The sequence below is a fragment of the Rhea pennata genome, chromosome 2 (assembly GCF_028389875.1).
Source record: "Rhea pennata isolate bPtePen1 chromosome 2, bPtePen1.pri, whole genome shotgun sequence".
In the NCBI taxonomy this organism is placed as follows: Eukaryota; Metazoa; Chordata; class Aves; order Rheiformes; family Rheidae; genus Rhea; species Rhea pennata.
In genome coordinates this window covers 115,525,331-115,553,303 of record NC_084664.1, presented here as the reverse complement: position 1 = coordinate 115,553,303, position 27,973 = coordinate 115,525,331, and the positions used below count along the sequence as shown (strand labels likewise).

At 39.2% G+C, this 27,973-nt stretch overlaps 1 protein-coding gene across 10 annotated transcripts in view; it reads left to right on the top strand.

The window, feature by feature from the left end:
* ZNF521 (zinc finger protein 521) overlaps positions 1–27,973 on the top strand; it is a 231,687-nt gene that overhangs the window by 83,393 nt on the left and 120,321 nt on the right. For 8 of the 10 annotated variants that reach the window (XM_062570240.1, XM_062570233.1, XM_062570232.1 and 5 more), the window contains one exon: positions 8,550–11,902. In XM_062570240.1, coding sequence (XP_062426224.1) covers positions 8,990–11,902 — 2,913 coding nt within the window. In that variant the 5' untranslated portion in view covers positions 8,550–8,989. Of the gene's footprint in view, positions 1–8,549; positions 11,903–16,068; positions 16,680–17,379; positions 18,240–27,973 lie in introns of those variants that run through there. The other 2 variants (XR_009957675.1, XM_062570238.1) reach the window with 2 other exon arrangements.

Here is a 27,973-nt window from a genome sequence, read left to right as displayed (position 1 = left end):
CTTTTACTTTCTATTTCCTATAAAAGCTCCTGTGATATCCTTCCCTGGGTTCCTTTCAGATGCAATTATTTACTTTTTTCTTTCTCCTCTCCTTGTATCCCTTTCTCTTTGTTTCCCACACATTGCCTTTTTTATTTTTTGCTTTGTCCTAGTTTAGCCTGATCCAAGTGTATCCTGCTGTTGTTCTGATCTTGAGGCAATGGAGCAATGAGTTGGGGTGGGTGAAATATAGGCACAGGTAGGAGGGGCAGGCATGTGTGATAAAAGAGAGGCAAGACGGCTGAACATGAGGTACACCCTCAGTAATCCCTGCAGACCTTCACAATTAAACTCTAGCTTTAATTGAGAGAAGGGCGATATTCAAATGAGAACCCAGGCTGGTGCATCTCACAAGCTTCTTCTCAGGAGTCCTGCTCAGGGGCTCCATCTCTTGCCTGAGCCTCCAGCTAGGGAGGCTTTGGCAGCCTGCCCATCTCCCAGCAGGGGCTGGGGGCTGTATGGGAATGGAGACTCAGAAGGCAGCTAGGAAGCAGGGTCTCGTTCAGCTGCCGGGGTGTGAGCCTCTGGTCTGTTTGATTTCAGGACAGAAAGAGAGAAGGAAGAACACTACACCTTCTCTGGCTTCAGACACACTCCTAACACTGTGACCTGTGACAGAAAGAAGCAGTCAATTCATTTCAATGCCTCTGTTCTACTGGAGAGTTACCTTGATGACTAGGACTGTATTGTAGGGGCTAGTTTTGCTGTTTCTGAGGCTCCTCTACAGTTCTGCAGCTTACAAAAGGAGCTGCAGATCAGGGGAAAATTGGAGAGAGGCAGTTTCTGGTCCTATTCATGGTGTTGCCCATGGAAAGCATGGCCTAGTGAAAGCAGAATGCATGTGAAATTACTGGAGTCCAGTAAGGAACCTGAACTGTTGTTCCTTAGTCATTTGTTGTTCTTAATAAGCAGTGCAAATGCTGTTATCAGCACAACAAATTATAATGATTATTTTCTAGCAAACTGCTGATTATCTGAATCGCTACTTTTAGTACATGAGGTTGTTAATATACAGATTCTTAGGAAATCTTTGTTATGTGCAAGTTTGGTAGCACGTTTGAATGTGGGGTGGTTTTTTTTGCCCTCCCATTATCTTGATTTTAAATGTAGTTATTCTCAGGGTGATTTTTTTCTGACCCTAGCTTCAGATGGAGCAAGGCTGGTGGTCTCTGACTCATACAGTACAAACAAACAAAAACAACTACTAAAAGAAACAGCAACTTACAGCAGAAGAAATACAGTGTAAATGTGTTTGTCACATTCAAGCAGTGGACAAATGAGCTAATTTGAAACACTTAGTACCCATATAGTCACAACCAAACAACCCCTGTAAATTAATTGTGTGACATGTGATTCCCAATTATGTAAAGCAGTATAATAAGCTTTGTGGATGGTTACTGTCATTAGTTGTATATACAGGACTGTAGAAAATTACTTTTTCTTTCTCTTTGCCTTGCAAGGCACAAAATACTGTTTTCCTCAAATAAACTGAGGGTAGCTCAGTCTTCTTCTAGTTCCAAATTCTTTTTGTGAATGATTTGAAAGGTTGAGCAGAATGGAGACTGCTTAGCTTTTCTTTAATTTGCTTGTGGAAGATGGAATTCTTTGAGCTCCATCTGTTCAAATGAACTTTTAAGCAAAAATCAAGGAAAACATTTATGCTCCTCTTTACATACGTAACAGTCATATGTCTTGTGAAGAAGACATAGTGGAACTGGAGACTAGGGTTGCCTTAGGAGAGCAATACAGGAACGTTAATGACCTGTCTATGAATTAAAGGCATTTTATAAAAGCAAGCAATTTTTTCTTGTGAGGTATTAACATGCCTTATTTGCGGGTTCTGGGAGGTGCCTTTCTTCTGGGTATGAAATACAAAATGGGGAAACCTCCCTACCAGGCTGCCTCATTTCTGTTAATCAGGAGCCCCTATCTGAATTTCTCCCAGTAATCTAACTGTTAGTGCATTTAATTGGTGTTCCCAAAGTAGTTTTGAAATATTGATAGATTTTTAAAACATCTGTGAATTATAAATAATTTTTAAAGTTCACATTTCTCTTTTGAATGCTCATTTCAGAGTATTAGTTTTCAAGCCATTTAATAAGTTATGAGACAAATGAGTGAGTTTAATATGGGGCCAGTGATGTGAAAAAAAAGTGATGCTTGTATTAAAGTTGCAGATTTTCCAAAATTACATATATTTCTATTGAAAATAGATGGGGAATATTATGTGATAATGCATATTTTATTTTAAGTGAATTTAAAGCTTAGCATTATCTATTAATTCTATTAAGAACTTCGAAACTGTAGTTTATTTCATTGACACATAGTAGGACATCATTGAAATCATGCGAATGTTTAAATACTATCCTTTGGTTTTCTAGTTATTTAGATATATTCACTACACCCAGCACAATATTGTTTTATTTCAGTAATATCTAACCCCTTCATTTGCTATTTGTTCACACCTGCATATTCCCATAAGATTCCTTATCTCATTTTCAAGGTAGCCCTGTAGACAATTAGTGTTGGTAATAATATAAAATGTGTCCAGCACTAAAATCTGAAATGGCCATTACAAGTAAACTATCTGATATATAATAACCACTCCACTCAATTACCTGCACAAAAATGCAAGGATTTAAAACTGTGGAAGTCTGTCATCCATTCAGTTAACAGTATCTGCCATTTATTCTTTCCTTTTTATAATTTAAATTTTATCTTGTAGCATGTCATCTGGTAAAATAGCAAGCCTGTCCCTCCCTTTTAATCTGTGTGTATGAGCATATAGTGGTATAATATGAATCAATCTTTGACTTGTGGTTGGACTACAAGTAATAACTACACAACAAATAGAATGCATACGTGTACATGCATATTCATAACCTGTATGCATGCAAAGGTATGTATTAGGTGTGTATATGTTCTGTTGCTTGATTTACTTGATTTGCCATTTTTAAAATATATCCTCCTCCTACATAACCATTGTAATAAATTGTCCTAGTTAAAGAAACTTTGCTATATACTACTTGCACATAGATCTCACAGGCTCCCAGAGGGGAGCTGTGTGACCAGTCTGCCATTACCGTTAACTGGCCCAAGCAGCAAGAACGTATCAGCAGGACCCAGAGCAGGGGGGTGTCTGTCCAGCTAAAGTGCTGGGTCGGGTCCATCAGATTAAGCTTTCTGGCAGCACAGTCTTTCAGAGGAAGGAAAGAATTTTTCTTGCAGGGATGGCTCAGACCTGGGAGATCTGGATTCTGTTTCCTCCTTTGCACAGATTACATTTGTAACCTGAGGCAAACCACTCCAGCTTTTCTGTGCCCTAGTTACTTGAGTAGCAAAGTGGGAAAAATAGAAAACTACTAGGTAGGATATTGGGAATATTAATTTGTTCATATTTGTAAACTCTGTTCTATCAGAGGAACAGTATATATTATGTCACATAAAGGTTTTCTGACATTTTCCTTAGGAATGTGGCCATTTGTATAGTGGCAGAAAAAAATTTGTGGTGTTTAAATCTTACAGAAAAATACAGCATGATAAAGCAAGTGCCCCAAAGCATATTCCAGCCAAAGTGTGCATATGTCATAAACCTTCCTGGTGACTAAACAACATTTTTATAAAGCAGTACTGTTAATTCAGTCAGCAGCACTAGGGATAAGATCACTTTTAAGACTTCACAACTACTGAGGTTGGCACATGAGTGACTGGCTGCTAACACCACAGAGGTGCTTTTGTGCTCTGATGCTTCCCCCTTTCTCCCTCCCCTTTTCATGGGATAACTCCTTCTGGTATTACTTCATTTTTCTGTTAGTGAGCACTTTCCCCCATAAATTTGACTGAACAGGTGTTACTCTGCTACTAACTGAGTTTCCAGCTGTCCTCCTCCAACACAGACCGGGCAAAATCTGTTGTTTAGTCCTATTAGGCAGACTAGAGAACTATCAAGCCTGAGATGGAGGTCTTCCTCGCAGGATATGGTAGGTTTTTTGCCAGAAGATGGTCAGGAAGGCCTGGCTGGCTAACAAAGACAGTCCTTCAGCTGCTGGGTGTAGTTCCAGTTTTGCATCCCCTTTGGCAGCAATACAGAGACTGCTGCAGTGTGGCCAGCCAGCAAAATTAGGAAATAAGGACCTCTTTTATTTACTCAGGCTGCTGAATCATGGGCATTCCTGTCTGCTTGGAGAAAAGTCAGGCAGCTCTACTTTCCACTGGAAGTCTCAGGAGTGTTTGGTACTTTCATCTCAGAGTGTTCACACACTTGTTTTAATGTGCTTTATGGAAATGGTGAAACTCAGCAAGTACAGTTGGTGTAGAAAAACATCTGCACTAACTATTCACACACATTTGCATCTTTAAATAGACTTTTAGGCCTTGTAGCCGATTTCCAGTGAAGTTTTTTTGGTTGTGAGTGCTAGAGCTCTCTTAGAGTCAGTGAGTGTGAAGTGACTGGTTCCAAAAATTAAAAATTTACATGGACATGTTAAGTGCATCACACTGAAACTCAGAATACTTGCCATAACACAAAAAAGGCATTTACAGTAAGTAGCACTTAGTGAGTGCCGAAGGAAAAAAAATACAGAAAATATATTTTAAAGCTCCATAAACACTTTGTAGAATAGTTGGGGCCCTATTCTGCTCGCAGATAGATACATACAGCTCCTGGGGACTTTAGTGGCACTTGTTTGTGTGCATATGAATTTGGTCCAGAGTGTTTTAAAAGAGCTTACTTGAACATTTAAAATCAGTATTTGTAATGTTGACAAAGCTCAGTGGGTAGGTGTCTGTAGATTTATACAGACATGGATGTATGCAGAGCTGCAGCAAACTCTATTTTCTATCAGAGTGATTGGCAAAAAGGGATTTGAAGTCTTTTCTCCCAAGAGTGAGTAAATCTTCCCCCCAAACACAAAGGCAGTTCTGTATAGAGAACTAACTCCCTGGGACGGCGGCCGTGGCAGCCACGTCCCAGCTGGCTGCTGAGCAGCGGGGAGCGGCAGTCGAGCTCCGCCACAGTGGCTCTGATAGCCTGTCCTCTGGAAGGCCGTATTCGCTCGCCTAATGCCTGCACACATAGGGTGAGGGTAGCAAGCTGCGGATTATTGTCCTGTCCTTTTGAAATGGATGCTCTTAATAGGTGCACCTTGATTTCCTGGTGCAGCATCTTTGTGGGGAAGGATGGGGAGACAGCAAGGACAGGAGACGCCATCGTTTGAGTCCTGCTGTGGCAGTAGGTAATAGTGCTCTGAGTCCAGATTTCCTTCTCTGATTGCTGTCCCCAGGTCCATTCCTGGACAGCCCCAGACCGGCTGTGTGCCGTGGGCCATCAAACACAATGTTCCCAGTGTTCAGGTTGGCAGCCACGTAGCAAAATTAATCTGCAGTGACCTGTTTCCATGAACAGCCCAGGCAGGGTTTAAAAAGTCCTTTCGTGTGTTGTTGCTGGCTCCGCTGCTCCACTTTGGGAACCTTTGTGTAAAGGCGGTGCAGAGGCCCTCCTTCCGCAGCATCCCGCCTGGCCTCCGGCTGCCCCCTCCGCTGCCACCCCGCGCCCCGGGAGGGGAAGCCGGGAAACGTGTCTGCTCAGTTGTTACGCTCGTTCTCAGGAAAATCCTGTTATCCTACATGGTGCAATACGTGGAATTCCCCATGCATTACTGGAAGGAATAGACATTTCTGTAGCTCTGAAAGAGCAGATTTTCAAATTTCAAGTTAAAAGGACAAAAGTTTGGCTTTTAAATGGTGTGATCCTTTCCCTCCTGCACAACTACTGTGCAGAATCATTTGGGGCTAGGATTAAAAAACCCCAAAACAGAGTGACGTACAGGAACGTTCATACCTGCTAGCTGGAAAATAAGAACCAGGTCTGTGCTGTAGTAACACTACTCCCCCTCCACTTTTTTTTTTAACCCTGTATAGAAGCTAAAGGAGAGAACCCTAGCAAACAAGGAGAATTGGGTGGGGGGAAAGAGGCATGCCATGGTCACGCTCGGGGCTTGATCCTGACCCTGCTGCCAGCCGGACATCCTACAGGGATCCAGAAGCCAAAGGGAATAGTTATATAATAGGTAAAACTGAGCAGGCAATGGCCACAGAAAGTAAGTGATTTACTACTGTGTCAGTGATAGTACACTTATTTATAACACTTACTATATATTCCTCTAAACATTTATACAATAATACATCATGTCTGCGTAGGATATACATTTTAATACTAAATTTGGTTACAAAATATGTAGCCTAGCCAGTTGCAGACTATTTTTCTTTGCTCAGTTGTATAACATAAATTTGTGTTTATCTGCTGGCACTGTTCATATGTCAGAAATATATTTGATTTTAAAGGACAAAAGGTTTTTCCACTTAAGAGAGCTGACTGGAAATTTTCAGTTAAAATAAAATTTAAAATGTAAGATTTTTTCATGTGTTTAGTTTTCCTACTGTTTTGATTATTTCTAGTTTCAGAATCAAACCCAGCAATGTGAAAGGGCAGTACACACATCTACATCAAAAGTCTCCTGTGAATATTGCAGTCATTAATGTAATGTAACAATTTAAAAACTCAGCTGTCAAGTATTATTTAGTATCTATCACAGTGAATAACTTTGCTTACAGTACATTGCTAAGCATTTTAGCAGATGATAGTGCGTTAGCTGGCAGGTAGGATTTTTAAAAACATTTTTAAAAGAAAACAAACATCTTTGTTTGCAGTTCAAAGATATAGTATTTAGGCTAGGATTTGCTTTTGTTATTTAAATAATACCATCAGTGCAAATTCATACATTAGATAAATGCAGATACGTATTTGTGTGTGAAAGGTATGGGTAATTTGTGAAACCCTCCTGTTCGAGAAGTAAACAAGAGAGTAAAAAACCATGCAGTTTTCCACTTGTATTGCAAAGCATTGTTGCGATGGGCAAGGATCCAGGAATGGTGTTTGGTTGTTTTCTCAGAGTTAGATGGTTGCCATCTGGCATTGATAGGGAGATGGTGTTGTCATCAGTTTCTAGATGCAGGAAAGGAATGAATCCTCATCTGTTTCCTGTGGATAAGCAAAGGGTTGATAATCTAGTAAAATCTTGTTACCTTCAAGAAAGCAGGCTCGGAATTTGTTTACATAATGTAAACCAGCTCTAACTTTCATGTTAGTATAGAAAATTTCTGATAGGAGGCTGAAGATATTAAGAAACTTACCATTTGTCAAGAATACCTTAAGACAAAGATACTTTTCAGAAGGTTTATCTAGTCTTTTTTGTACTATTGTAATCAATTTTGTTTTTAAAAGGTAAAAAAACTCCAACTACTGCCCTTGGAAAGGAATAAAAGGACTATTTGTTTCAGAGTGGTCTGTCAAGCATTCTTTCAGTATTTTTAAAGAAATTCTAGGTTAAAAGAAAGGCAACAATTGCAGTGTTGTAGTCTACATTTAGAGCAAAAGCTGCAAAAATTATGGAACGCACCTGTTAAAAAAAAAAAGCTTGCCCCCATCTAGAGGTGAGGTAATAGCATGGATAACTATGCTGGCTAGCATTCTTGTTTTGTCTTTTCTTTGTTACTCATAAATCTCTCAGCTTTTACCATAATTGTTTATCATTTTTCCTGTTTCCAGCTTTTTACAAACTGCTTTGTCTGTGATCACCTCACAGTGCAGGTTCTGCTGAACTAAGGAAGTTCAGCTGGCTGAGGCTTTTGCAAAAAGGAAGAAATGGTGGGCAACCTCTTGAACTTAAAAAAGAAAAAAAAATGCTGTTCCCATCTGACCCTCATGAAACTTTCTCGTTTTCCTTGATCCTGGCTGTTGGTTTGTTAGTTTGTTTTGAATATTTAATAATCCGGCTGCCAGCTTTCAGTAACTGAATTGTATAGTTATTGGAGAAATCTGGTTGCACTGTATTAGAGAAGGCATCACTGTTTATACTGTTGTCCTGTTCCTCCCCTGTAATTTTTCATATTATTTTTTTTGAATAAAACCCAAGTCTCTCTCAATGGTAGCCTTTAAAAGATTTCTGTGTTCAAAATGAACATCAAGGGAAAAAAAAAACTGTGGTAAAGCAGAGGGAATTTTTTTTTATTAAATATTAGGCATGTTGGTTGACTGTATTAATTTTAAATCATTCCTGTAATATTTTCTCTTTTCCTTTGACTCTTCAGATGCTCAAATAATATGCAAATCATTTTACAGTGGATACAAAAGAAACATTAAATATATTAAAATCTGCATTTTAATAAAGTTGTCAATGTATAATACATATCCTGTAACTGAGAAAGAATGATAAAAAAGCAATAAAAAGGTAATATAGGCACAGAACTATTTAATAACTTTTAATGTTTTACACTCTGATAAAAATAAATGTGGTCTTGAAGCTATTTGGTATAGATATAAGAAGAATCCTAGTCTGAGTTGAGTAGATTTTAGATATTTAGGAGTAGCAGGTCAATGTTGTTTATGTGATTTGGTGTCTCCTCTGAGCTGTAGGGATTAAGCTTGTGGGAATCTTTCTTTCTCATTTCAGATGGAGTGGATGTTGAGGATGACCCCACATGCTCATGGCCAGCATCATCACCTTCTAGCAAAGACCAGACTTCCCCAAGCCATGGGGAAGGTTGTGATTTTGGTGAAGAGGAAGGAGGCCCGGGGTTGCCCTATCCATGCCAGTTTTGTGACAAATCGTTCAGCCGCCTCAGCTACTTAAAGCACCACGAGCAAAGTCATAGTGACAAGCTCCCTTTCAAATGCACATATTGTAGTCGTCTCTTCAAACACAAACGCAGCAGGGACCGCCACATAAAGCTTCACACAGGAGACAAGAAGTATCACTGCAGTGAGTGTGATGCAGCGTTCTCAAGGAGTGATCATCTTAAAATTCACTTAAAGACTCATACGTCCAACAAGCCATATAAATGTGCCATTTGTAGACGTGGATTTCTGTCATCTAGTTCGCTGCATGGTCACATGCAGGTTCATGAGAGGAACAAAGATGGCTCTCAGTCTGCCTCGCGGATGGAGGACTGGAAAATGAAAGACACTCAGAAATGCAGTCAGTGTGAAGAAGGCTTTGATTTTCCTGAAGATCTTCAGAAGCACATTGCAGAATGTCACCCTGAGTGTTCCCCTAATGAAGACCGATCTGCTCTTCAGTGTGTTTATTGTCATGAACTCTTTGTAGAGGAAACGTCCCTGGTAAATCACATGGAGCAGGCTCATAATGGTGAGAAGAAGAATTCGTGCAGCATTTGCTCTGAGAACTTTCACACTGTGGAAGAGCTGTACAGCCACATGGATAGTCACCAGCAGCCAGAGTCATGCAACCACAGCAACAGCCCATCTTTGGTAACTGTGGGCTACACCTCAGTTTCTAGCACCACTCCAGATTCAAATCTTTCGGTGGATAGTTCAACAATGGTGGAAACAGCTCCCCCTATACCAAAGGGTCGTGGAAGGAAGCGGGCAGCTCAGCAAGTACCAGATATCACTGGTCCTTCAAGTAAACAAGCGAAAGTTACATATAGCTGCATTTATTGCAACAAACAGCTATTTTCCAGCCTTGCAGTTTTGCAGATACACCTGAAAACTATGCATTTAGATAAACCTGAACAAGCTCATATCTGTCAGTATTGTTTGGAGGTATTGCCATCTCTCTACAATCTGAATGAACATCTTAAGCAAGTCCATGAGGCTCCAGACCCAGCACTGATTGTTTCTACCATGCCTGCCATGGTGTACCAGTGCAACTTCTGCTCTGAAGTGGTCAATGACCTCAACACTCTTCAAGAACATATCCGGTGTTCTCATGGATTTGCCAATCCTGCTGCTAAGGACAGTAATGCATTCTTTTGTCCCCATTGCTACATGGGATTTCTTACAGATTCTTCTCTGGAAGAGCATATTAGACAAGTCCATTGTGATCTTAGCAGTTCCCGATTTGGTTCCCCTGTGCTTGGAACCCCAAAAGATCCAGTGGTGGAAGTGTATTCTTGTTCTTACTGTACAAACTCTCCAATATTTAATAGTGTTCTTAAACTGAACAAACATATCAAGGAGAACCATAAGAACATTCCTTTGGCACTGAATTACATCCATAATGGAAAAAAATCCAGAGCCATGAGTCCATTATCTCCTGTAACTATTGAGCAGACCTCTTTAAAAATGATGCAGGCTGTTGGGGGTGCTCCTCCTCGTCCTGCAGGTGAATATATTTGTAATCAGTGTGGTGCTAAGTATACTTCCTTGGACGGTTTTCAGACTCATTTAAAAACACACCTTGATACTGTCCTGCCAAAACTGACCTGCCCACAGTGCAACAAGGAATTTCCGAATCAGGAGTCCCTGCTGAAGCATGTTACCATTCATTTCATGATCACCTCGACCTACTACATCTGTGAAAGCTGTGACAAGCAGTTCACTTCTGTGGATGACCTACAGAAACACCTGCTGGACATGCATACATTTGTGTTCTTTCGCTGCACATTGTGCCAAGAGGTTTTTGACTCCAAAGTCTCCATTCAGTTACACTTGGCTGTGAAGCACAGCAATGAAAAGAAGGTATACAGATGTACGTCTTGTAACTGGGACTTCCGCAATGAGACTGACCTACAGCTTCATGTTAAACACAACCACCTGGAGAACCAAGGCAAAGTGCACAAGTGCATCTTCTGTGGTGAGTCCTTTGGTACAGAGGTGGAGCTGCAATGTCACATTACTACGCACAGCAAGAAGTACAACTGCAAGTTCTGCAGCAAAGCTTTCCATGCTATCATCTTACTGGAAAAGCACTTAAGGGAAAAACATTGTGTTTTTGAAACAAAACCTCCCAACTGTGGAACGAATGGGGCATCTGAGCAGGTACAGAAGGAGGAAGTGGAATTGCAGACCTTGTTGACAAATAGCCAGGAGTCCCATAACAGCCATGATGGCAGCGAGGAAGATGTTGACACATCTGAACCCATGTATGGCTGTGACATTTGTGGGGCAGCTTATACAATGGAGACTCTCCTGCAAAATCACCAGCTTCGAGACCACAATATTCGACCTGGAGAAAGTGCCATAGTGAAGAAGAAGGCTGAACTCATCAAAGGGAATTACAAGTGTAATGTGTGTTCTCGAACATTCTTCTCTGAAAACGGGCTCCGCGAACACATGCAGACACACTTGGGACCAGTGAAACATTATATGTGCCCAATCTGTGGTGAGCGGTTTCCTTCTCTTTTGACTCTTACTGAGCATAAAGTCACACACAGTAAGAGCCTGGACACTGGAAACTGCAGGATTTGCAAGATGCCTCTCCAGAGCGAGGAGGAATTTTTAGAGCATTGCCAAATGCACCCTGACTTGAGGAACTCCTTGACAGGGTTTCGCTGTGTGGTATGCATGCAAACAGTGACCTCCACGCTGGAACTGAAAATCCATGGGACATTCCACATGCAGAAAACTGGAAATGGTTCTGCCGTGCAGTCCACAGGGCGCACACAGCATCTCCAGAAACTGTACAAATGTGCTTCTTGCCTGAAGGAATTCCGTTCAAAGCAGGATTTAGTGAAACTTGACATCAACGGTCTGCCATATGGTCTGTGTGCTAGCTGTGTTAATCTCAGTAAAAGTGGTAGTCCAAGTGTCAACATCCCTTCAAGCAGTAACAGACAAGGCATGGGCCAAAATGAGAACTTGAGTTCCATTGAGAACAAAAGCAAGGCAGGGGGACTGAAGACTCGATGTTCTAGTTGCAATGTTAAATTTGAATCAGAAAGTGAACTCCAAAACCATATTCAGTCAATCCACAGAGAGCTTGTTCCAGACAGCAACAGTACACAGCTGAAAACACCACAAGTATCTCCAATGCCCAGAATCAGCCCCTCCCAATCTGAAGAGGTAACCCTTTTTTATTTGCTCTTGACACCTTCCACCCTTCGGGAAAAAAAAACCCACCATTTTTCCAAGCTGCTTTGTCACTTGTCATGAAATGCTTAGGCTGAAACATGTTACTTTTCCATCCATAGCCATTAGCTAGTAATTATTTGCTTCTTGGTATGCCTTACCTCTTGGCTTGAATAGTGTAGAGTAGGACTACTTCCAGTTTCCCTAGGATATTGCCTCCTATATCACTGAGGAGATCTATCTTCATGCCAGCACAACCGAGATCTGGAATCTTATCTTAGATCCATTACACATTGGAATACCCAGCTAGGAGTTGTGCTTACGGCAGAGTGTGTTAATGACAGAGAAGTAGAATATAGTGAGCCAAAATGCTGGCATAAGGGGTGAATTTTCGAAAAATATTTGTGAACAACAAATTGGGGTTTATTTTTGTAAATTGTGTTGTAAGCATTAATTTTCCATCTCTTTAGAATATTTTGATTAAATAGGAGTCAACACTGGCCTAAGGTAAATTGTAGTCTTTCTGGTGCGATTCTCTCTTTTAGTGTTCTTTCTGTTCCTTAGGAACAACTTTTTGACATCCCTGAAACACTCAGTGCGTGCTGATTAAAGTCCCATTTACGCAGCATAGCTCAGAAAACAAATACACATTTCAGGAATACAAAGGGTCAAACTTCTGAAAGATTTCATCTGCTTCCTCAGTCATCAGTAACCAAGCAATAACACCTGATTAGTAAGAGATGGAGAGCGAGAGGAGTCATGTACTGAGGAAAGGAAATCTGTTTTGTCTTCAGAAATACTATCAATAGAATGACTTAAGAGTTAGTATTTTAGGCCTGGTATCTTGTGTGATGGCCCTTAACAATTCAGGAAGCCTAAAAACACAGCACACACAAATTATAAGAAATAGTAGCTATTGTTTCAAGAAAGATTTTAACATAGAATGGTGGAAGCATGGTGCTGCCCTTTGCTATGAATGTGTATGGGTATGCTGTAGTCAGGGAGCTGCTCTTCCGTTGCTTTCCTCATTCCATGTTTGTGAGCCCATCTAGTAGGTAAGAAATCCCTTAGCCTGTCATCCAATACAGTGTTGGTCAAAATAGGGGGAGGGAGGAAGGAGGGCAGATATGTAAGAATACCCACATGTGGAGCTACTGAGATCGTAGCTGGAAATAAGCTGAGAGGAGGCCACTGAGGCAACCCAGGGCCTGCAGTGCCACCAAGGAGGAAATGGAGTTGGGAGACACCAGGCATTAGGCAGGGTACAGCCACCTGGTAAGGTGGATGCTTTCACAATTCACACAGTAGTTGGGGTTTGGCAGAGACCTCTGTAGATCCTGTGGTCCAGACCTTCTGGTCAAGCAGGGTTAGCTAGAACAGGTAGCCCAGGACTGCAGATCTTTGGTTTTCAAGGGTAGAGGTGCAGCTGGGGAATGAAATTTGGTTTACATGAGGGGCAGGTCACTTTAAAAAGATTGAGACTTAATGACAATCTTATTTTCAAATAAGAGGGAAAAGGTATGGTTTCTATTAGGTGTGTTTTTGGCCCTTGTAGTACTGTTGTATGTATGTGTATAGGGATCATGGAATGACTGTTTGTATGTTTTTTGATAAATTCAGAGTCATCCTAGCTGCTGTTTCATCTTTCCATAGTATTATTTTCAATTACTTGAAATCTCTCTCTCTTCTCCGTCATGTTTGAAGCCCGTTCCCACTGCCTATAGCATGATCAGAATCATGTGTGTTAACACAGTTACCATAATAAGATGTTGCCAACTTGGCTTTCTCTTGCTTGTAACCTCTACAGAAAGAGATTTGGGGACCTTGGTGAGTGATATAAGGTCAGCTACTTTCAGTAGCATTAGTGAATCTTCTTGTACTTAGATCATGTATAATCAGAGTTCTTGTATCTTCCGATTGCAATTGTGTTTCTACTCTGAATGGATTTACCACTTCATTCTTTTGTCTTTTATTTGAAAAAAGTATTTGAGATAAAAAAAAATACTTCTAAACTATAGCAATATTTGTGAGTAACATTTGCATGTTTTCAAATGCTGTTTGCCCTCCTGTTCACAGCTTGTAAACTGATTTTTCAGTGTCTGTGGTTCTAGTCTCCAGATAAGTAATCTAGACTTTCAGATTCTTTTCTCATAGGAGGCATAAAGCTATCAAGTTCCTGGTAGAGCATTAGTACTTCTAGAAACCATAAATGCATTTACAGGAGATAAATTATCTTTCAAGATTTCACAAACATATTATTGGTTTCAAATTGTAGTGACCCAAACATTACAGCAATGAGAATCAAAACTGAAAGTGGTAATACACAAATGTTTAACACTGTAGATTTGATGTTGAGGCTGAGAGAAATTAAACCATAAACATGTAACACAAACAGTAAAAGCAAATTGGATTTCTAAAAGTTATTATTTTCAGTGGCTTTGGTGCTACACTGGGAAGGATATTTGTTGAATTGAGTGTGATTCTGAAGGCAGCTTCTTAAACATGCTATTTTAGGGAAATTTTCAACCCCCAAAATTATAATATTAGAGAAGTGAAGATTACATTTACGTTATGGGAGTCATGTGGTTTGAAATGTCCAGCTTGACTGAAAGAATGTTTCACTTCAGAAGCAAGAAGAATGTGGAGAGCAGTTGTCAAACTATTAATAGTGGTGAATACTCTTGTTACTCAGTATTAGATTACTATGGTGGGAGTAGAAAATATATTTTTAAGAGAAAAGGTAACACTAAAATATCTGACTTCTCGCTTCTTTGTCAAATATTCTCATTGAGAACTAGAAAACTTCTCTTTCTTTTTAGTTTGCACTCAGAAATATGTTTGGGTGTGTTTGCCTTAATATGGCATAATGTAGTAGCCAAGCTACTATATATAACTTCTGAGTTACTTGATAAACGAAACATGTTGCCCTGAGTCATCTTCACTGAGAGTTAGCTGACATATTTTATCTTTATGCTGGGATGGGAAATGATGGGCAATGCTCATCAGTTACCACAACTCAGAGAACAGGTTGGAACTCATTAAGCCCATGATATTGTTGAATCTGGTACCCATAACCTATCAAAAAGATTTAAACAGGCAGATTGTGGGTGGATAGCTATAGAAAAAGCTCTGAAATTGGAGACTCTCTAAGTTATTCTTTGAACTTGATGAGATACTCAATTATGGCTGTAGATTTCTTTTTTTCTAAGTTACTGCAAAACCATTCTTAGGCTAGAATAATAATCTTTATGATAGTTAATGTTTAAAAATGAAGAACAACATTTGATCTGACAGTGATTTGGGAACCAGGTCTTAGTCCTTTTTCTATCGCTCATGTGCTCTGTTGACTTAGAGCAATTTAACATTTCTGCTTCATCTTCCTTATGGAGAAAATAAGAGTGATAGCTGGTTACTTGAGAAGTGTGTTGCCGCACTTAATTACAATAAATTTCTGTGACGCATTTGAAAGACGACAAACAATGTTCAAAAAGAACTGGAACTTTACTTCAGCCTTACTCCTCTTGTTCCTCCTTAACGTGCTGTCATGCACCTAGTGAGAGAACTCCTGACTCAGCATAAATACTTTTTAGACCTTTACTTTTTAAACTTTAAGACTTCTGTACATACATATCCAATAATAATAATTATACTCCTAGTTGCTTGCGTATCAGGGGAAAGGCAGAATGGACTCCAGCCTACATCAAGAGTTTACTGGTAAAACCTGCCTTGTGTTACTGTTTTCATGTGTGCAACTATGCTAAGTTTGGGGTCCTGTTGGTAATATCCAGAATAGAAGCTCAGCAAGTACAATTGCTTCTATGAGTAGCTTAAGTTAAGTATCACTTTGTTCCATGAATGTGAAGCTGAAGTGAATACTACATTACCTGTGGCAATGCAGACAGTCTTTCATTGATAATACAAGAACATCCTGGGTTTTCTGATCCTGAGAAGAGATGGGGCAATGCAAGTACGCTGCCAAACTGCTGCAGGACTAAAGATGCTTATTTAGGTGTTACAGAAGACTTGCAGAGGCTCACTGTAGCAGGGAGGATCAAAAGCGCTGGACAAAAGAGAGAAGAACTAGCAATTTTAAAACCATCTGAAAAAGAGGATAAGTGGGAATCTGGGGCTGCCCTTTTTGTCCTGTTACTCTTGTGCAGAGCTGGATGCCAGGATGGGCATGTCACAGCAAAGGATACTGGGGCATGTCACAGCACCGTTCTGGAAGGAGCCCTGAAAACACAGGCTAACAATGAGCTTGTGGAGACAGGGGTCACAGGATGCAGATGCTGTGGAAAGCTGGTGGCTCCTTGAGACTCAACTTATCCCAGCTCAAATGAGTCCAGAAGTGGTATCACCTGGGGAGAAAGAATGGAATTCAGGTAGGTGTATTATTTTATCATTACATTTTTTTCCTCCTCTTTATTTATGGACCCTGAATCTACCTTTTTTCTGTTCCCATTTTTTCCCACCTTTTCAAAATGCTGCCAAACTCACTAACTGCCTTTTGAGGTAGCTGGTTTGATTCGACAGCATGCACTGGCAGTCAGAGGCGGAAAGAGGAGAGGAAAGAGTATGAGAAATGCAGAAATGTTCCCAGATGCATACTTTTGGCAGGGCAGACAATAGCGTTTTTAGCAACATAAATCAGTGTGCTTTTAATGGAAAAAAATGCACTAAAATCGATAGCCATGCATTTAATTGAAAAACATAAAGAAATTAAAATAATCCTCATCAGCAATCTGAACTGATCATTCAGACTACAGGATTTTTATGAATAAGCACATAAACTTGTAATGTAAACATAAAAAGTAGTGCCTTGGGTTTCCTGTCAGTGAATCCAGGCCCAGAACAAATGATTTTCATGGTAGATTTTAGAGTCAGGGACAGAAAGTGGTAAAGAAGGCTTGTTGCTTGTGCAAAGATTTGGCTTTGAAATCTGTGGCAAACATATTTTCTGCTTGAAGAGTTTTTGAATAAGCTCCCTAAATATATCCTTTTAGTCTTCTGGCATCATTTTCAAACTGTTTTCAAGAAAGTATTATTTAAGATGTAACCATGGATTTCTAGGAAGGGCTTCCCTAGTTTTCTTACCACAGTAGGCTACCTTCACATTTCACTGTGCTCTAGTTGACTTCATTGTTATGGAGTTGCTGGCAAGACATAGGCTTAAACATTTCTCTTCTCTTGCTCTTTACACCTTAAGTAGTGAACTATCAGGCAGAGTCTTCTCTGAATTTAACAAGGATGCTGTTATTTATTATACTGTTGCTGTAAATCCTACCAGAGTTAAGCAGCAGACTTCCCCCCTTCTCATACACATCATGAATTTAGTCTATGGAAGGAACCCCATGTGCTGGCTGGGAGCTGTTGAACAGAAGCAAGAAGAATAGCTGTAGTGAGATTTCTGTCTTAGTTTCCAGTCTCCTAGTCATTAAAATCTAATACTGCTTGTTTGTCTTATTTCTCAGAGGCTTTGGCTGGGGAATTTGGAGAGGCAACTTCTCCACACCAGTGGACAACTTTGCGTCAGAGGAAGAAGGATGACATGTTCTCTAAACTTCACAAGAGCAGCAAGTCAAGATTTCTGTGGAACAGTGCAATGGGGGGAGTGCCTGCTTAAAGAAAGACGGAACTGGAGAGGGGCATAGGAAAGCGAGTGAAGACATTAAGCTTCTCCAGAAAGGGCAAGTGTGGATTCCCCAAAGCATTATGAGACAAAACATCCTAAGACATGCTCCAGCAGGTCAGCTGTGCACCTCGGTCCTCATGGGACTTTCCTTGTATATATGTCTACTGGCCAAGTACACAGTATTATTACAGGCTAAAGTTTCCCTTCCACTCAGCTCTGGTGGAAAATCAAAACTCTGATGAGTGTTCATACACTGACCTCAGATGCAGGTAGGGACAAAAGTGATTTGTACTGGTTTTCTAGCCTGATTATCTTTGGAAACAAGATATAGGAAGCCATGACATCTCTCTTTTCGTCTGCATATCTCTGGAGAGTTCCCTCCCTTGACCCACTAATTTTTGAACCACTCTTGGCCAGTTTCAACCAAAACTTTATAGATGAGTAGGAGTCTCAAAGTCTATAAAGTTTTTGTAGCTTTTGAGAAGATAGGTGAACAGGTAGGTGATAGAATCCAACATGGAAGAGGCCTTGTAGAGAGCCAGGAAGATGGCTTTAACTGAAGTTCATTCGCACTTTTTTACACAGAAGTCACTCAAAAGAAATGAAGCTATAAGAAACCATGATCTTTCTGGTCCTCACAGGACAACTTCTTTCATGACTGTAAATGTTTTGAGAAGTTTTGTTGTTTCTTTTTTAATACTGTTCAATAAAGTTGTTATTTGTAACATTTGTATTATTTATCTCACAAAACAAATGTAACACCCAAATTTGTTGCTCTGTCACTGTAGACATCAGATGGGCTACCTATTAATTTAAAATGAACATGTAGTACCAGTACCGCTTATTTCTTGAATCTGTACAAAGTGAACACAAATGAACCACCTGATACCTGGTATCTTGTTAGAGTCCTTTTCTTTTGCCCTCTCATAGCTCTGTGATGGCTGGTAACTTGATCTTATATCTGGTTGTTCAAAATCAGAGGATACTTTTTTCTCTTACCAATACTGTCTTCCATTTGTTCTATTTCTTGTATTTTATAATTGTATAAAATACAGTTTTACATATGACAGCAGAAGCACATGTCTTGCCATGGGCATTTTCACTAGCCTTTTGGCTTACCGTATACACATTCATGTTGTCTCATTCTTCCTTGGTGGTTAAACCTTTGTTAATAGTATGTGGCTTTGTAAGGCAGGGAGTGAAAAGGTAGGACTTCTCCTGATACTGAGCCTCTCGGTACAGTTCTACCAGTAACAATGTGCCATTCTGGGAAAAATGACCCTGTCTGTAGTTTTTATTAAAGCTTTAAATTCCTCAGGATGCAAACCTCATTCACTGATCATTCCTTAGGCCTGGGAAGTTCCTCTAAGGAGCCACCGTTACACAGATAGCCATTAAAAAGTTGCTTGTTACTTGTGTATGCAAAAACAGGGTGGAACATAGGAGAGAAGGAGGTTATTTGTGCCGTTCAGTCATGCTTCCACCGGTTTAGTATCCTGTGTGGGATGAATTTCCTCTGTTTCTTGCCCATTATCTAGACTCACTGTTCTGTGCAAAAAGGCACACCTAATGGCTTTTCGTATCTGGAAGGCCACCTCTTCCTCTGCATTTTGCAATAGGAAATGAGGCGGTTCACCAGCAGAGAGTGATCTGAGAAAGCAAGCTTCCAGATTTTCATTTGTACCTTCATTTGTACATTTGTTTTTCCACTACCAAAACAGTTCTCTTCTTGTTTTCTTCTCTGATAGCTGAGTATGTTCAGCATCAAACTCTAGGAAACACAACTGTCTGTATATGAAAATCCTGCAGCCGTCACTGATGGTGGCAAGTTTGCAGTTGATCCTGTTCTGCTGCTTGGTGCTTTCTTTGTAAGTTTAGTCAGGGAATGTTTGCAAGACCTGGTGATTTTCCTGAGCTATCTGCCTTAATTATAGTTCCTCAGTTTTCTTATGTTCCCTGGTTCACAGCTGGCAGTCCATGTGATGGTGGTTGAAGTCCTGCAAACACAGGAATGTGACATTCTACTTCTGAAACAAATTCTGTAGTCTCTTTTTTTCTGATGGAGAAATGACAAACTGAAGCCCCATGCAAAAAGAAATGAGTTTATTACAAGATGTACCCAAGAGGAATTGCCGGAATTTTAAGAAGTAATAGGAAAGTAAAAGATGGTGAAATGGGACAGAAGGAATTGTGTGAAGTTTCTGTAATTCCCTGAGGGGAAAGAGAGTATGTCTTACCAAGAAAGATTGCTAGACAGAAATCGTTGTGGCTAGTGATGTAGACTGGCTCAATGGAGTGCTTGTTTTGCTGATACACCACTTCCTTGGGCAGCTGGGCTGCCCCAGCAGAGGTTTTCCAGCTGGGCATGCAGTCAAGTATCATTGCAGTGTCAGCAGCAGTATGCCAACTCAGATGCTACCTGTAGATTTGTTAACATTGATGTTGCATAAGAGTGTCCATATAGAGCAATATTATAATTAAAACAGCACAATTGTAGAATTCTCTTCCTAGCATATTTCTCTGTGTAGTCAAATCTTTGTAAAACCCCAGGCTTGCAGTGTGTTGTGTAAAGCCTTCATTTGTGCAGTCCCATTGACTTCCACAAGTGCAGAGCTAATTGCATGAGAAGCATCTAAAGGTTTAATCCTCCTCCTGATATTTCAATGAAAATTAATTTCTTATATATTATGTATGAGTAATATATTTCTGTTTGTACATTAATATTGCATGTTTTTGAGCAGTTCTATTCTATATGCCTGAGTTTCTTGGTAAGATATAGCCCAGAATTCTGCAGGAATGTTGAGTTGAAAGTGTGCAAGTAAGGGCAAAGGAAGGGTCCTGAATCACACTTTCAGAAAGTGAAATTAATCAACATTAACTTTCCACAGTCTCTGTTTCTATAGTGTGGGAGAAAAGTGTTTTTAGTGCTTTAATTACATAAAAGGTATATAAAAAAACTTTCAATTTTGCCTTTCTGTTAAAATCCAGAGCATTTTTACAAAATTTGTGATGGAGAATAGACAAAGAAGCATATTCTCTTGTGCATACTTGCAAACTATTAATTTTATTGGGCTACATCTGTTGCTGATTGTTGGTGAAGAAAGTAGTGGCTTTATTGAATGACAGTCTGTCTCAGTATGCCTTTTTTAAAACAAAGGAAAAAAGAGGTGGAGAAAAATCACCCAGTCTATCAGCTTCCTCGGAATTTTAGCTTCTTGCATAGCTCAGACCTGCCAAGTCATGCTTTACTGCCTGTGCTTTGATGCCACCTCATCTGCAAAATTATTAATGCAGTCTCAATTGTAGTTTCTTTTTATTGTCCATAGATGCATAGCTGCTGAATTCAGCGATGCTTCTTGATGGGTTAGCAGTTCTCTGACTCAAAAGGTTCTCACATTGGTATCCTTCTTCAATTTTAAGTGCCATGTAAGGAGACTAAAGTACACAGGGATACTGAGAGAGTTCAGTTGTTTACACAGTCGGCTCCTGATTCTTGAACACTGCTCAGCACTAGAGTTGTAGTGTTCAGAGGCCCAGCCTTGCCCAGGATTGGGCCCTAGGATAGGAAGAAGCAAATTTGTTTTTCAGATTCCAGATTAAATTCACAATGTTTAAAGCTGTTTGTACTCATGAACTATGTAAATCTGATATAAAGTAATTGAGAGAAAATAAATATACAGCCATATGCTGCCAGAGTAAAGAGTCACTGTTCTGATAAGTACCTCACTTCAGTACTGAGTTTTTCAAAGGACATAGAAAGAGTTAAGGGATTAGGGAGCTCAAATAGAAGAGATGCGATTTAAAAATGTTGCAAGGTGTGATACTTTCTGTGTGAGGATGTGAGATGCTGCAAGCTAATGCTCTTCACTAACTAGACTAAGAAAAGGTTTATAACTGAGACATTGAAAAGAGGCATGAGTATATGCAGAATCCAGAACGTAAAGGTGAAAGACAGAACAGCAGACTATAAGAAGGACTTCAAGCAGAATGGGGAAGGAAGGGCCAGTAGAACGAATATTCATATTTCTGCCTGAATACACTTGGTACACTAAAGCAAAAAGTAACCATAATGAAAGAAATTAGAAAAAATAATATTTTTCTCCATTTTTCATTTTGCTTACCTTATAGGATTGATTACATTCTGTCTCTAGGTATGTGCACTCAGACCTCATTATACTCTAGATCTTGCTAAGTAAAAGCAGAAGAATACGAAAATCCTCATAAAATCATTAAAAGCATGTTTTTAAAGCAATCAGGAAATACTAATTAAAGGATGTTCTATTAGCAATGGGAAAAGTTAGCAATTAGTCAATTCAAAAAAAAAAATGCAAGCTGACAGTGCCCCATAAGCAAGATAAATAGCTAACAATGCCGTGAAACTGTCTAACATATGCTTAGTTCTTTGAAAGCTTAAGGTTGACAAAATAAGCATCCAGGAAGATAGAAAAGAAATCCTCAATTAAAGTACTGTCAAAAATAATCTGAGCTATGATGAAGAATGAGTAAGTGGACAAATAAGCTCTTCAGAGCTGGAACCATGCTTGCTTTTGTGTCTCAGGCAGGGCTGAGCACATTGCTAACATTTAAAAACAATAATAATTGAAAAATTACCTTGCAGCATGACAAATTGCTATAGTTAGTGTGCAAGTTTTTATCTGGTTTTGCATATGATTTGCGAGGAGCACAAATACAGAACTCACTCTTTGTTTTCAGGTTACCTTCCTGTTGGTGTAACAGGTTGAATCAGCTCCATCCTGAATTTAATGTGAGGGAAACAGTGGGAGTGGGAATAATGGAGTGGGAGAAGGGAATTTGAGGATGTGGGAAGTGTGGGATCACTCTGTTTTGGCTGCAGTAAGTTGGCTCTGCTGTATCATCGATCCACGCCCTTGGTCAGTGATGAATTTGAAGAGTGAAAAAAGCATTGAAAGTTCCCTTTCCTGGTATGACAAGGGGAAACCTGTTACCTACTTGTAAATAGGAAATTATTGTTAGGTGAACAGTGCCTGTCAAAGCCATTTTTGGTAGTGGAACTACTGTGTGCAAGAGAGGTCTGAAAGGAGTATGGAATAAAAAAGGGATGCCTGCAAGCCTGTGTGCCCAAAAGAGAGAAGGAAGACGTAGTGCTTTAGAAGCTCTGCTACATTTTGGTAACTTCATATAGGGAAGAAGCATTTAGTTAGAGGGGTACAAATGGTATAGGTAATCAAGGAAACCAGTATTGTTGAAGAAAATGCTTTAACCTGGAGCTTGTAGCATATTCTATCCACCAAGAAGAAAGACATATGGACTAGGTGTGATACAATGGAATATACTATACAAAAGTGACTGGAAAAGCCAGAAAAATATCCATCCCAAAGCTCTCAGATAAAGTAGCTGAAGATAAAAGGAAATATTAAGCAGATATATTTACAGTCCTTTATAGGAAACAGAAGAATTAGCAGCAGCCTGGGAATAGGATACTGTTAACATACATTTAACAGGGGATGTGAGGATTATGCATGACATTACATGAGTTTTATTTAAATATTTATTTAATTTATTAAAAAATATTTAAATAGTGAGGAAGATGAAAGCTAATCAAAGACATGAAAGAAGAACACCTAGAAAGTTTGGATTTAATGAAGAATAGAGGACAAAGATTCACAAAGGGGATATCATGCCTGAAATTTTTCATAAGAGTATTTTGAGTGAGTAGCCACAAGTACTGACAGAGGAGCCTATAAACATGATTTACCAGTATTTTAGCAAAATTTTCAAACAGCATAGCACAAAAGACTAATCGATTGGGTAAGTATGGCATAGGAAGAGCTACTTTATTTGATTTGAAAAGAAAGGAAACAGTTACTTGGATATGGAAAGCATGTATGAGTCTTGTGAGTTGGAGCAGGTTAGGTTGGAAGGATGTGAACAATGGAAAGCCTTAAGAATCATTATTATTTGCACCGTTTTGTTGAATGTATGCAGAACATCCATAGTCTGGAAGAAAGAATAAGTAGGAAAATGATGTATAAAAGTGGAAAAATGTCAGAACAAAATAGGCAGGTGATAAAATTCAGGATGACTTTGACAAGGAGGTGGAGCATGGGCAGATAAGTAGCTTATGCAGTTTGTTTTCAAGTAATACAACGAGGCTAAGGAATAGAAAAAGAAGAATGTATGGATACCCCAGACAGTCACAGAGCACAGAAGGCTACACAGAAGGATCTAATGTACTTGTGAATAAAATTGAAAATCCCTGGTAGAGTGTTTATTAGTTATTTTGCATTGTTCTTGAAAGAAAATAAAATTCTGGGACACCGAACTGAAGTACTGATTGAAAAGACCATGTCCATAGATGTAGCAAAGCCTAATTTGACATGACATGGACAGTTTGGGCACATTCATAGTGAGGAAATTCTGAAAACTGCAAAGTGACAAGTGAGGATCAGGACAATAATTAAAGGTCTAGGTGACATTAATTATTCAAAAGGTTAGAGAGACACATGCATATGCTCTGTTTGGATCGAAGGCCCGATCCAAAGCTCATTAAATGTACTCTCATTTGCATTCCAAACAGCTTTAAATTGGATCTGAAAACAGAATTGAAAAAGAAGAGGAAAGCAAGAAGCAACCAGACTGCCCAGTGCTCTTGTGGATCATTTACTCCAAGCAGTTTTTCTTTCAGGGCATTTTTGAATGGCCCTAGTAATGACTTTGGCATCAGATTTAAATCAGTATAGAGGAGGCAAATTGACACTTGAGCTGTTGACCTTTTTCCAGTGGAGTTTTTGGGGACCTAAGCTATGATTTTTCTTGAAGTACTACCCTACCTGCTTTGAAAATCAAGTTCTTGAGGTTCCACTATCTGTTTGCACTACCAGTATATTTCCACTATCTGTTTGCAATACCAATAGTGATGCTTTGGAAAGGTGGGGGGAGAAGATTAGGACTTAAAAATAAAATTTGACTAGACATATTTTGCTTCTGAAGGGGCTTATATTTGAAGAGTCACTGGAAATCACAGCAAAGGTATAATTAAAATCTCGAACACTGGCAAAAATATTCAAAAAGATGGAAATTCAATTGATATAAGGTAATTCTGTTTTTAAAAGCCTCTTGAAAAAAAATTATTTTTCTGTAGCCTCTTACCACATCAGCAAATATGTAAGAAAATAAAAAATACATTATTTTTCCCTAAGTTTGAAAAAAAATGGGAAAAATACATGTTAGCATTTTGTTAATGTTCATTCATGAGAACAAAAAAAGCCACTTTAGATCCAAAAAGATCTTCTTTTGTCTTCTTTTTACTTAGTTGGAACACCAGAAAATGCAGAAACCTGTTCAAAGTGGGTTTTCATTTCCTATGATTTGTCCACATTTCCTTTCAAACATATTTTTCCAACTGGAGCTAATATGAAATCATTCTACAACAATAATTGCACATCGACTTACTTTTGTGTTTGGTGGGAGAATGGCCAGCTGCAGTCTCTGGCGTGAGGCGGTTGGTGGCAGGTCGGGATGTACCTGCCACCAGCTGTCCCCTGCCATCCCCACGTGGAGCTGGAGCAGGAAGGCCTGGGCGCCCGCTCCATCTTGCTGTAGGTGCTGACGGGCTGCGTCCCTGCAAGCAGCCACAGCGAGATTCAGCAGGGATGACTGTCACAGCCCCACATGGCTTTCTGTGTGGAGCCTGGCCTTCCTGTGTCACTGTAAGCTTCCTGAGAGACTGAAAAGGCTTCTTCAGTCACAACCACTATTTTTCTGCCATGCAGTGCTATGCAAGCAAGTTTTCCTCCCTGTGCAGAAATGGAGTCTCCTCTCAGGTCTGCTCCTGGCAGGGAGTCGGGACCAGCCCCGAACAGATCTGAGCCAGGACCTCTCATGAGCAGTCAGGCATCCTGTGCTCTCGGCCAGGCTGGTGAGACCGAGCTGTCACTCTGGCAGGGACATGGGGCTTCTGCAGAACCTGAAACGCATGGAAATATCAATATGCTGCTTGTTCACAATGGTGTGAAAAGGACTGCATTTGATCATGTTCAAAATCTAAGAGTAAGCAGAATTTATTGAGTTGTTTTTAAAATCAAAACTTATCCATGAGCAGGTTTAGACAGTTTGAGATGACTGTGTTTTGAGTTAATAAAAGTTGATGTCAACACTTTAGAATATTTCTAGGAACAAAAAAGAATTAGGTTTTGATCAAGCAGCAGTTACAAAAACACTCCTTCCTTCATGATAAAAAGAAAACCTCTGTGATTTTGCAAATGTGTCAGATCATTTTGAAGAGGCTAGCAAGTGCTAGTATTTTTTTGTTTGTTTGTTTTGTTCTTTTTGCTATAGTTGTTGTCAAGTGAGTTTAGTTTTTGGCATTACACTTCAAAAAGACTGAGCCTTTATATGTACTGTCATTATCTACATCAGTCATAATTTTGCCAACAATTCCTGACATGCACTCTGTATTACTGTGCTAACAAGAGAAAAGACCAGCCATTAAGTTTATGTTTCTTTGTTTTTGAACAAAGTCACATATCAGGAATAATGCTAGGGGTATGCTAATAAACAATATATAGTGCTAGTCATCAGGGAGTAAGAAATATTTTCTAACTAGTTCTAAAGGGAAACAATGTTTTTTAAAAAAGGGAGAGTGATTGTTATTTATGCAATATTGTTGTTCTATATGTCAGCATCAAAAAGCATCTTGTAAAGAGCTTAGCATAATAAATCTTTGATTGTGACCATCATTATTTAGAGGTCTTTGATAGGTCTAGATGTAGTACGGTAAGGTTAAATTTACCAAGATGTAATAGTAAGTTTTTGGAGGGCATCTGAATTTCTCTTAATGTTTCCAGTATGATCACAACAACTAAAAACAAGAGAAAAATTATTGAATCTTTTTAAACAGCAGGCTTTTCAAATTGTAATTGTAAAACTAAATCAAAGCAGATTTGTTTTCTGGTTTCCGTTGATTTCATTTCTCTATGTAGGGATTTAATTTGGTTACATTTCAGAAAACTAAAGTTGATTCAAATGAAAAATAGCAAAAAAAGGCTTATGTTTGTTTCCACTGAGAAGTAGTGCAACACATTTTGTTATTGTCATCAAGAAAATTAAAATAGCCTCTGAGTATCAGGAGCAATAGGAGATTTGTAAAGAGAAGCCCAGAGGAACACTTACTTTCAGAACTGACTTTAACTAGTTAGTAATTTTACAGTTAACTTGATAAGAAAAAATGATATATGTTGGAAAAGTCTTTGCATTTCTGCCTAAGGGCTTTGAGTAGGAAGATGCTTAATGGAGGGGCACTTTGTCTGTCTGGGACAAGGCATCCAAATTTAGGCACTAACAACATATCCAGCAAGTCTTTAAGAATGTTTTGATTCAGAAAAAAAGTGTATTTTAACATAATAAATAACATCTGCTACATAACACTCTTCGAAAGTTAGATATACACAAGGCAAGCTGTATTTTTCAATGCACATTAGCTTCATAGGTGAACCCTAATTCTTCCCCTACTAATATATATTATAAATCTGCAGTTTACCATGTTTATGTCAGTCTTTTTTGAATTCTGCATTTTTTTAAATATATATACATATACATATATATATATATATATATATATAGACTAATGTAGGCAAAGTTCCTGTGGTTTTATAAAAAGATATATGTCTCTTGAATTACTGGCCTGATTTGCCAGCTCAGGATTTATCTTGTATTTATTGCATGTTCAAAACAATTGTTCATTTCTCCAGGACTGTTACCTTAAGTCTTTAGTCCTTCATACTACAATTGTGCAGTTGAATAATTTTATGATTCTGAGTTGTCTCATTAGATGCCTAGGTGATTACAGATTTAAGGTCTTAGGATGAAAAAACAAAATTTTACCGGCTGTTTCTTCCAGCTGTTTCATCAATGAGCTTTAAATTTTGAATATACTCTTAAATCTGGCTTTTAAATTATTGCTTTCCAATATCACATCTCTGGCCAATTTAGATCAAGAAAATAAGATAAAATAAAGTTATGTTCTTAGGATATTGTTGCTTAATCTGTAGCATGTTTTGGACAAGTGAAATATTTAGTGGATAAGTGAAATAGCAGAGCTAATTCAGAAGACACCAAAATGTCAGTGAAAGACTTTCTATATACACCAAAGAGACCAAAGTAATGTATTTCTTTCTTTATAGTGAAATTCAGTCTGTATACACAATGACTTGTAAGTAAGTTAGGCCCCATCCAAAGTGTCTGGTAGGGTGGCTTGTTGGTTGGGTTCCAGTCAGCCTTCCCAGTTTTAGTACAGGCTTCCTGGGGAATGCTGGAGCTACTGCCCAAATACAATAACATTTGTCCAGACTGGCAAGGGTTTTTCCCTCCTGACAACCTCACAGACCACTTAAAATATATAGTGCAGAGGAGACTATGTAGCCTAGTCAAGAAGGAGGAAGAAGCAGATTTAT